General features: G+C 29.6%; 1 protein-coding gene across 3 annotated transcripts in view; it reads right to left on the reverse strand.

The window, feature by feature from the left end:
• Positions 1 to 465: 465 nt before the first annotated feature.
• The window catches only part of LOC118203333 (solute carrier family 35 member H1), a 57,447-nt gene continuing 45,482 nt past the window's right edge, over positions 466 to 12,430 (reverse strand). For 2 of the 3 annotated variants that reach the window (XM_085815566.1, XM_085815568.1), the window contains 3 exons: positions 10,001 to 10,130; positions 6,342 to 6,424; positions 466 to 3,861 (listed from right to left, as the gene is read on the reverse strand). In XM_085815566.1, the coding sequence (XP_085671692.1) occupies positions 3,826 to 3,861; positions 6,342 to 6,424; positions 10,001 to 10,130 (249 nt within the window). In that variant the 3' untranslated portion in view covers positions 466 to 3,825. The remainder of the gene's footprint in view (positions 3,862 to 6,341; positions 6,425 to 10,000; positions 10,131 to 12,430) is intronic. The other variant, XM_085815567.1, reaches the window with a different exon arrangement.

The following is a 12,430-nucleotide window of genomic DNA, read 5'->3' on the forward strand; positions in this document are numbered from 1 at the left end:
TAAACTAAAACTAAATACTTAACACGCAAATAAAAGCCTAACCACATCCCTCTGAAACTATGAAATTCCCCTCTGATTGGGAACCCTTACTTTATATATAAATAGATATATACATAAGGCCCAGTGGTGCAGTGGCTAGCGCATCACGCAGCAGCACCACAGGTCCGGGGTTTGATTCCTGGGCTGGGCAAGGTCGATTCAGCCTTTCATCCCTTGATTTCCATCACTTAGGTTGATAAAATGAGTACCAAGTTCACTTGGGGACCTAACACTGGGGGGTCCTGTGTCAAGCCAACTATTTGTTCAAGGCATATGCTTGTGCACCCCGGGGCCCACGGTCAAGAAAGCAGATTTTCGGGCACAGCAGGCCTTGGCCCATTAGGGCTGTTATGCCACTGAGTTTAGTTTTAGTTTTAGATATACACATAAACCAGTAAATATCACATAAAGAAATAGCAATTAAAATTTAAAAATTAAGAAATCATCTACTTTTTATTTAAATTTTTCTTACAAAGTTATTCACAGAATTTTTATATAACCACATTAAAAATCCATCATCTGCATGCAGGACTAGAGCAATAAAAGTTTTATCAAAATTGCATTTTGAATTGATAATTGGTCCAAATAGACAGTTATATACAAAATCCATAATAAATATGAAAAGTTTTTAAATAATAATATCTTAAAACACATATTTGCCAAATACAGTTCACAAGATGAAATGGCAAGCTTTTATCACAATAACATAAGAACTGGAATTTTAACACTTTGTAACTTCACCAAACTATTTTTTAATCACTGAAATGCACATCGTTTTATAAAAACTATTATATTTTGTAAAAAGGATGAGAGGAAAAAACATACACATTATGAAAGCTCCCAATTCAAAAGGATGTATAGGAAGAACTCTTGATCAAAATGATTTCAAGTTTTGCATGAATATTATTCTGGCAACAGAATTTTGTTAAGCAAAAATATAAAATGTATTCCCAGATGTTTCAAGGTTGATACCACCATGGTCCATGCAGCTGTCAAAATCTGCAAGCATGCAAAATTAACCTGTAAGAAAATGCTAAAAAAATACTACAAAATAAACATTTAAGTTGAATGTCTCATTGTGTAGGTCAGAAATCAGGATTTTGAATCATAATGACTGTTCTTCTGCATGGTATTTAAGCAAACCTATAAACACAATCTACATCTTTTAAGAATGTTAATCTTTGTAAAATTATCTATATTTAGTAGTTGCTTTATTCTGACAAAAATTTATGAGAAACATTCAAACAATAATATTTTGCTTGGATGGAAATTGCCAATAGACAATTAAACATATATTCTGAACAGACTTCCTCTGTTTTCTTCTCCAAGGTGCAGTAAATATGCAAAATTTTATAATTTAGGCACTGAAAACTTACAAGTGCACAAAGATATTACTTTTAATTTCCCAAAAGTTAATGTATGGTACTGATTTATAATAGTATTCATTACTGGACTACAAGTCTTTTTATCTCCTATATTGAGCTCAGCAATATATAACAGTATTGCAAAATCTAATTTCAAGATTTCAACTGCCTCAGTAACTGAATTCAGAGGTGGCACAGCTCCTCTGCATAAAACAATAGAAATAAAGCAGTTGCTTCAAACTCATTTTTGGAAACAGAGTATCAACTGTAAATTTTCAACCAATGAGATAATTCCTGGTCATGAACCACCAGAATTTTGGTTTTGAGACAATAAAAGAGTGTTTAAATGATGAAAAACTGGGAGAACATCTTTTGCAAAAGTAGTAAATGTTTTCATATCTTTTAGCCCTCTACACCGTGAAAGCACTACTTTTACTCACTCACAGCATGCTTTTGATCTTCTTTCTTTATTCCTTCAAAAATCCCACTGCCTTAAAAGCATTCATATACAATTTGAACTCTTTTGACCAACAATGTAGCCTTTTGAAATGTGAACTGCATTTATGAACACACAATATTTCTGAAACATCAGACAAGCATTTTAAAATATAGCAATAAAGAGAGTAATCTCTGAAGAGAAAAATCTGAAATCGATATTGCATTTAAATTTACTAAAGTAAAATTTTTAATAATTATCAGAAAAATTGATTTATGAAATGTTAAATCATTGTGTGATGACTTTTCATATAAATACTTTTTAAGGAAGATTATATATGCAATAATTCCAAATGCATTCAGATCATTTTACATGCAAGATCAAAATTTCTGTACTAAAATTGGGGGGAAAATTAAAGCTTTTATTAATATATTAAATACACATACTGGATTATACTATTTTTTTAACTTAAATATATTTCTGATAATAGTTTGCTAATTACTTTCAGCAAGAAATGGCACAACGAAATATTTATCTGATGACTAGATTACATGAAAGCACATTAATTTTATATATATATATATATAAATCATTTTTTGTGACCAATTAGTTTGTGATCTATACTGTAGACACAGAATGCAACAACAAAAGATGTTTAAATTATACTTCTCTAAATACAAAAAAGTTAGAAATTTCCAAGCAATTTTAGTTAAAAAAAATTTTTTTTGCAAGAACATTAGAGAAAACAAAAATTATTTTATTTTTTTAATGCTATTTCACAATAAGTAAAATTTCTTCATACCCAACGTATTCAGCTTCTAAAAAAAACTAATTTTTTATTTCAAATTTTATACATTTTAAATGATTTCATCCCAGTTCTAATTTAGGGTCTCACTGCCACTAAAGATTACAGGGCTGAAATCTTAGTCTGCATATTTTAAGAAACTCCAAATTCATTCGAAAATTTCTCAAGAGTTTTATTTTCCCCTCTGAATAATAAATGAATGTCAATATTGGGGAGACTTGAAAGAATGCCATAAGCTGAAGACTGTCTTCATTAAGCCATTTATAATGCTATATAGAAATGATTGTGTTTTTCAATTTCAATTATATCACAGCAGTAAAATATAATAATTTTATGATTATTTAAAATCAATAACACAAATTATACCAATATATATACACTGCATAATTCATAACAACATATTTTTTTTACAGAAAAGCTATTTAAGGTACATAAAATTCTTAAATCCCTTTTCAACATGTTTTATTTATGCTAATCATTCCCTGACTACTTCAAAAATTATTTAATGTAAAAACGGAAATTATTTTTTATAGTTCTGTTTAATAAATACATATTTCCTGACATGCTTTGTGATAAACCAATGCTTTCACAAAACGAAACTCAATGTATTCTTCTGTGCAAACATTTACTAAAATAAAACTATATATAATTAATAGGTAATTGACACAACATAAAACTCAGTGCCAAATGATATGTCCATTTTTCTAAATTAATATGTAATCCATTTGGTGCTAAAATCTGTACTACTAAAATTTACAATTATTTTGAATTAAAATAAAAAATATGGATATCAAAAAATTAAAGCTCTTTGTAAATACTGAGAAGATAACAAAAACAGAAGGATTTAAATAAACTGCTGGAACATATCCAATGTATAAGAATTACATATAATGAGCTGATGAATTACTGTTTATCCTGTGCTGATTCTTTCTCTAGCAGAACTAGTGAGAAATAACAAACAGGTTCAAGCAAATTTCACAATAAATGATAGCTGCATTACATTCTACAGAATAATTTATCTTTTTATATACAGAAATAATGGTTGAGCAATAAGTCTTCCGCAGGAAGAATAGAAAGCATGTGCCTCAGACTTAGTTCTCGTTGTTATCACAAACTTGTAGTGGAACTTGTTTCAAATATGACATCTTCCTCCTCTTCTTCAAGATCAACACCACTCTTATCTAGTAGTCGTTGCCATCCTTCATATTCTTTTTCATCTTTAAAATCCAAGTAATGAAAAGAAATATTTAAGAAAGTTATACTATTTACTGCGTCAAATGTAAATTAACTAATCGTACATACCTATATTTTTTACTAGGTTTCCGAAACCTATATATTATCTCCAAATGTGTAACAAAAGCTATGAAATTTATAGCAGATGTTTAGTTATCATTTTGATTTAATTCTTTATATATAATATGAAAATAAATCAATATGAAAGTAAATCTGTTACATACTATTTTTAGAGCACTAGATTTATTTTAGTTAGATGGGGAGGGAATATGCAACTTTTAACCGAGCTAGAATTAAGTAAAATGCTTATTATATAAAACTTAAGTTAACTGACTTTAAAAAATTATATTATTTGTAATCTAAAATACATAGTTCACATTTTTAAAATTTCATAATTTACTTAAAATTTTTACATTTCTTTATCCATTCAAATTAAATCCTGTTAATATAAGTTTAAACAGATTACAATAACAGCAATAATGTAAGAGTAAATTTAGACATACAGTCAGTTTTTTGACATAAAAAATTAAAGGAAAATTAAGATTTGTTTCTTTAAATCAAAATTGGCTCAATATTGATAAAACTTGCAAGTGTATTGCAGTGGGTGAACAAGAATGCAACGTTATCAACAACTTCTATAATCTTTAGAGCACCTTTTTTTTTTTTTTTTTTTTTTTGTTAAAGGCAACATCCAATATGCTTTTACACAATACTAATTTCTTTTCACGTAGAAAAGGGTCTATAAGATAAACATTCTAATTAAAAACTTTGGAAAGGTTATTTTTACTGACATTTTGATAAATTGATTGCTGAAAAAGTAATGTGCTGTTACAATTTCAGCTGTCCTGGATCACTAAAATTATTTCATGGTGACTTTGAGTACCATACACTTTATTTTCTAGAGATAATTTAACATTATTCATTTAGCATTTATCTGCATCACAAATCCATCCTTTTCTATATTTGCTTTGATTTTAAAAGATTCTGGAAACTAAAATATATTTATTTTGTCAAATTATATTGAGAAAATGAACCTCAATAGTCAAAAGTTCTGAATACAGTCAAAAGTCTTTAATCCAGACTCGTCGGAACTACTGCTATTCTGGATTATTGGTTTTTCCGGATTACACATCAGTTTAAATCTGGTAAGATGGCATGCAGAAATTATAAAATTAAAAATATAAAACCATAATTTAAGAAATAAAGAGCACTTTATCTAAAGGGCATCAAAATTTACAAAAAAAAAAAAAAAAAAAAAAAAAAAAAAAAAAAAAAAACTTAATATTTATTTGTTTACTTTATTAAACATTTCTTTCTATGCGCACATGCGTAAAGCATACATTATGCATAGTCGAAATTAGAAAATTGCAACCAGAAAACTATTTAATGTGTATTCGTGATATTTATAATGACGAGGAATTTAATTTAAATCATATCAAAGACGGAGTACATCGAGATGAAATACTACATTTGATATGGAATTATAAGCCGAATAAAATAAAAACATCTGCCCTGAAGATAAGGATAGTGCTGACAGATCAACTTCCAGTTCATTGCACGCCGCGACGTCCCCCCCCCCTGCAGAGCAGCATGAAATTGATAAACAGATTTTGGAATGGTTAGAGAAACAAAGGCCCTTTATAAATTTTTTGCAGCAATTCCACTTTTTGATCTGCAGCATTAACTGAAACAGATAATTAGATAATTTTAGCTTAGCTTATAGCATTCGTTATATATTAAATGTGCATGCGTAAAGGTATTATGGGCATGCATAAACGCACAATGCATTTATGCATGCGCAGAAAAGTTTGTAGCTTTGAGGTCCGGATTATAGATCATTCCAGATTATGGACGTCCGGATTAAAGATTTTTGACTGTATATAGAAATTCACTGATTACATTCCATTTATATACTCTTAACAAACACAGCTACAAGAATTTTTAAAAACTGTATTCCAATTTCTTTCATTAAATGCAAATTTCAGATTTAAATTTTACTTAAAAAACTTTAAAATACTGTTTTCTTCTTATTATTTTCATAGTTCTTTTATGAAAAATTCAAGAGATTTGAGAAAATTTAAGAATTGTGTTGCAAAAATGGCTGTTTGGATTTATTTTATAAATAAATAATAATAAACAGCCAGGACTTTCATTGTTTGAATTCCTGTCTTTTATGAGAAAGTTATCCTAAACAAATGACTAACAATTATTATTTTCTTCCCTACAGTATTACATTTACATACCTACATACGTATATGATGACAAACAACATGAAAATATTAATTTTACAAGTTAAGCAACTACAAATCTATATAGGGAGAGATGATCACAGAGTAAATAAATACATGGTTTAATTGATAGACAAGCAATATAGTAAAAATAGTTAATCATGAAAGAAACACGTATTAAAATCAAGAGAAAAGCAAAATTGGCAACCCCAAAGAAGATCAGAAAATAGGAATACCTTATATCCAGTAGCAGAGAAATAATGAAGAAAGTTAAGATAGCAGGACACCAGGAAGGCCCTCACAGAAGAAGAGTCTTTACCTGAAGACAGGTTAGTTAAAGCTCAGAATTTATATAATACATGCACTGATCTTTGGCCATGCAAGCCTTTATTCGCAAGCCAAAATTTAAATGATGCACAAAAATTTATACTTATGCATAAGGGTTGCCAAATAAACCAACAGAAGCAATTTTGCAATTAATTTCAAATATTTGAGCTCCATGTTAAAAAAAGCCACAGTGTGTGTATGTTTGCATGCACATACAAACTGAATATAAATCTAACTATACACACACAAAATAAATCTAAATATATTAAAAGAGAGCAATTAAAATATTATAAAAACATTCCAGTTATTTATCATTCCTGGATATTTATTTAGCAACCCTGTTACATTGATGATTAAGAAGCCAAACTGGAAATAAAGGCTTGCAAAGCCTGACATTTTAAATAGTATATATGAATAAAATTAGCTGTGTGCAAAAGATGGGCATATAGCAAATACTTGACTTGAAAGTAACAATGTAGTCTCTCTATGCATAAAATAAATACACTTTCAAAGTAACAATTTAGGCACATAACCCCCCTTTTAATTATCCCTTTTCTGCAAGAAAGTATACTACTCCAAAATTACAGAAGAGAAGGGATAGTACTTCAAAACTAAAGAAGATGGAAGTGAGTGGGGAAGTATGCTGGTTTTCTAGATGTTACTAAAATGAATTTCTTCCTCCCACTCTAGTGCATCTTCATTTAATTATCTCATACTTCAATGACTCATACTTTAATGTTTTTTAAATAATACAATCTTTTATTCAAAAACTGCAAGGGGGTATATTTAAATTTTAACATTAAAAATGTTTGGTAATCATTTCTAATTTGGGCAAAGATTAAAAGTGATAATGATCCATATCTGAGCATCATTCTGTTTTGTTCTGTTTAAGTTTCTTTCACATGGATTTATTTTCAATGAAATTTATCAAATAGATATTCATTTTAATGCAATATTTAAAATATTTGAATTTAAAAAAATGTCAGATTAACAATTTTAACAAAATTGTAACAATATTCAAAATTTTAAAAATATTGTTTAAGGAAAAAGATATTTGATTAAATTTGAAAGTAAAAGTTTTTTTATGTCCATTAACATACCATCTGCATTTATTTATAGAAATCAGCAAGATTTTTATGTTATATTGTTTTCATTAAAATGCATTTAATATTTGTCTTTATCTATCTGAATATTACTTACTGAAAAGATACAAGTAGATTAAACTGAAAGTAAAAGAAAGCTGCAGTTGCATTTACATAAAAGTCCACGAAGATTCGCAGCATGAAATTGTTCCTATAATTTCATGTTTTAATAAAGTTCAAAATTTTAAATACATAAAATTCAGAGAAATACTTTATTAATTACATTTCCAGTCCTCTTCCTCCAAATTCTTAATTATTATTTCACTCCGAGTTTTTGTGTTCAAAATAAAAAAATGTTTAATTTGTCACTGGAAATGTATCTTTTCCAGATATGGTAAAAATTCAATGCTCATGGTATGATCGAGTCCTATGAACCCCAAAATACCTAAAATATATGTACTTTTATACACAGAAAACATTAATTTTATTTAAAAATACAATGTGCTTCTTATTTACAATGAAAATACTGAAGACAGCAAGACTCTTGATTAGTGTTGTAAATATTTTATTTTTTGATTGTAGTTTTTGTTTTTCTGTGTTGTAATATTTTGCATTATTTTATCTATTTATTTATTGCCTTGAATGGTAATTTTATTGTTTCTTTTGTATTTAATCTAATTGGTGGACACATATTGTGTTTATTTTTTGCATAGAATTGCAGTTCTTTTTAATAGTGAATGCAACAGCTTTAGAATTGCAAATGGAGCTAAATTTGAACTCAAGATATGCTACCCAGACGGCATAGTGGTTAGGAGAAACAGAAAGACCGAGTTCAAATCCTAGAGAAGGCATGGATGTGAAATTGTCTGTCTCCTCATAGGAGGTAAGGGTGGCCACCTATTAGGTGCCTCTATAATAAAATGACCACCACTTCTGGCCTTAATTGTGAAGAAAGCCTAAAAATGGATAAAGCTCACTATTAAAAACAAAACAACAACAAAAAGAACTCAAGATATAGGTAGTTTCATTCCTAAGGGGCATTGGTGATATTTGGTGATTTCTCGCTATCTTGGCAACTTCCTGGAAGTTCCACAAAAACACATTTTCAAAGCACTACAACCAATTTTTTCTGAAGTTCCCATGCTACAGGGTACAAATATGGGTTGCAAAGCTAAAGGAGTTCAGTTGCAGACCAGCTGTGTGATTCAGCAGTTAGCTGAACTATGTCATAGGAATGATTTGAGGAACTTTGCAATTAATTTTGTGTGCTGAGAAGGAATTGTTAAATATCCACATTCACTTTGAATTATTACCAACCACTATGCTGTGTGCACTACATACTGAGGTTATTTTCCTAATAAATTGTTCATTTCTTCCTGTTTATCTGCATTCATTATTTAAAGAACATCAGTGATCCTGTAGCTCACAACAATATCCCATAGGTATATAAAAAAGTCAGTGATGTAAAATGCAATGTTTGTTTTCTTCAACACACACCACACAAGCTCAATGCTAACTATTAACTAGTTTTGTATTACATGAAAGAATTATGACCATACATTATATGAAATCTTAAAAAACTAGAAGAAGTAATTTTAGTTTGATTTTTGAATGGTATCTTAATTTAAAGAACAGCATTAAGTTCCAGAATATTTTGATCTTCTGTGCTGTTAGAGAATTGTCATTACCAATAATATTCAATGCTATTTTTAATATTCAAAAGACAAGAAACACAAAAGCATGGCGGTTTACAAACTATGCATGAAATCCCTTTTGCAAAAATCATGCTAAAATCGACATGAAGAATTTCAAGTAGAAAGAACTTTAAACAAAACTACATTTGTTACTTTATTCTGCTGGACAGCCAAAATGAAATTGTACAAATTAAAAAATATAAACATGCATAGCGTTTTTAATTCAGATGTTTACTAAACAATATTCCACGCCATTTGATGGCACACTTAATGCTAGCAAAAGAGAACATGTAAAATTATAGTATATTTTGCTACTTGCATCATTAAAATCAGTGAATTTCATTTCAAATTTACTTTTAATCTTAGCATGTTCTGCAGCATACACAAGGAAAACATTTAAAATTGCTTTTCAACAAAAATTTGTTAATAGTTTACAGCCCAACAGTTATTTTTATGGTATTATATAATGCAAAACACTCTTTCTATAAATGCAATAAGATTTACATGATAATTTTATTACATATATTACTTTCAAACTAAATTATATCTTCTTGATAGATAATTTAATTTTCACACATGGGAAATCATTTTTATTTTCCACCATCCTAATTCATCTACTGAATAACTGCACTAAATAACTTCAGACATATTTAAAATATTCAGCTTTTTCACTTTTATATACGGAAAAATTATGCTTTTAAAATATGTTTCAGAAATCATATTTAAACAAAGTACAATTTAGATTTCCATAAATTTGTTTGATAATTATTAAAGAAAAGATTATCTTTTTACCATTGGAATGAAGACCTTTCAATACTACATGAAGTGTAATTCCAATAAGGCACACAATCAATCCAATGAAGTTCACAGTTGTCATATGATCACCAGTATACCTTACAGCTAGGTAAAGAGTGCACACCTCCTAAAAATATGCAGACTAGGAGATTACATACAATGAAAATTGAAGAAGTTAAACTACCAATAAAATTGATATGCAATATTTTGAATCCTTTACATGATAAAATTATACTTAATTTACAGTGCGCTGATAACCTCAACTTTAGGGGAAAAAATCATAAAAAAAGGTTGTCATAATTTTTGGTACCATTTTAGATTATTACTTAAGCTATCATATACGTTATAATTAGCATTTAAGGGTCTTCCCTCCCACTTTACAAGAAAATATATTAAAAAAAAAACCTGCTTTAAAAATAATTTTAGAATGGGCTATTCAAATTATTCTGAAATTTTAATTGACTAAACACATTAATAAACTTGAAAATTAATTTTGAAAAGTACAAAAATGACTATTTACAAGAAATGTAACAAAATCTTTCACGGGAAGTGGAAGGCAGGCACTCAGAGAGCTCAAACTCTGACAAATCAGAATCACTAGAAATATCACTATAGAAAATTAATCATCACTCTCATTCAAGTCATTAATTGATTCATTTACTATGGGAGTATATCCTTCCTCTGATAAAAACTCTTTCTTCCCATAATAAACTAGAGCCAAAGCTTTCTAAAAAAGGGAAGAACGTAAAATATATCTGAAAGCAATATAAAGCTTAACAGAACTTCACATAATAATTTAAAAAAAAGATGCTATAAAGTAGATTAAAAAACAATAAAAAAAGGATTTGGAGGAATATCAGAAATACGAATGTTTATATCATGTGGCGAATTTGTTTACAGTATGCTTTCTGTCCTCCCCTACAACAGCTGACATCAACGTTAACCAGAATGTGATAAAACTGATGGTCAGGAATCCTAAAACTATATTCAGTTCAAATTAATGGATACAGGATGCCATCTGGTGATCTGTAAAACATTCCAGGACACTGGCACAAATACGAGGGTTGGGGCAAAAGTCATGGCAACTATTTTTTTCTTGTAGATATATGAATGGATCACAAAACGTATATGATTCGCGTGGAAGTTCTGCAGGCATAGTGTGTATGCAGAACAACAGATGGCTCTGTGGTCGCGAGGGCTCTGAAATCAGTCATCAGTTGGTGAGTGTCGTGCGAGATGGAAGTAACCCGTGTTGAGCAGCGTGCTTACATCAAAATAGCCGTTCTCTGAAGGAGAAATGCGATGGAATGTCACAGTGAATTAGTAGAAGTCCTTGGGAATAATGCCCTACCATACCATACAGTAGCACGGTGGGTAGGAAAGTTTCAGAAAGGACGTGTGTCAACCAGTGATGAGCAACGTTTGGGACGACCGGTGAGTGTGCGGATCGACTTGGCACATGCCGTCATTGAGCACCTCATGTCTGAAGACAGATGATGGACGTTACTGGAGTTAGAGATGGCAAGGGGCATCGAGAAACACACCGTCCACAGGATATTGCGTAATGAGCTACAGCTACGCAAAATCCCTTCGTGGTGGGTACCGTATGTTAAAGGTCCCAACCTACGTATGTGACAACTGGGGGTGAACAAGAAAACTCTCTGGTATTGCAGCATGCCGGCCGGGAACTGAGTGTATTTTTTGGTGGCATGTATGCATGATAGTTGACACAAAGGGGTTAAATGAATAAAAACAGTTAACTGATGAACAATTAAATGAAGCAAACATGAAGGGGTAAAAATCTTCTAATCAAACTTTATACGGGGTGGAGAAGTTTAAAAGAAGTATCACAGACTTAACCATTTCTAACAAGTAAAAGTTCATATTCATAGCAATGATCTAATTTTAGAAACTTTTTGAAACAGCAAAATAAAAATACATCATTTGCATTGAAATTTCATAGGTTAAACAAATTTTTCAAATAAAATATTTAAGGTAGGAGAGGGGGAAGAAATCAAATATAGGCTGGTTAATCTAGATGCAAAGGAAACTAATTTTGATAAATTTACCATTGGTTATACTTTGAAGGGCTATCTTTATACAGACCTTCTGAAAAGGAATTTATACGTTTTGATAGCAAGAATTTGTCTATATTACATATGGATGAAAGCTTAAAAATATCATAATATAATATATCATGATATAATATATTACCTGAAAAGGAAATAAAGTCAACAATATTTAGTGATTTTTATCCACTGAACAATTGACAAGCTACATGCATTTTAAGACAGATAAAACATTCGACGAACAGCATGTTTTGAAAAGACAATAAAACTTTTAAACTTAATCCAAACTTGATAAGTATTAATTTTAGAGAAGCATACTTTAAGCATTTTGAGAAACAGCTGACCCCAGTTTTTTGTT

The sequence above is a fragment of the Stegodyphus dumicola genome, chromosome 4 (assembly GCF_044657685.1).
Source record: "Stegodyphus dumicola isolate Sdum_Otavi_A_Nest chromosome 4, ASM4465768v1".
NCBI classification, from domain to species: Eukaryota; Metazoa; Arthropoda; class Arachnida; order Araneae; family Eresidae; genus Stegodyphus; species Stegodyphus dumicola.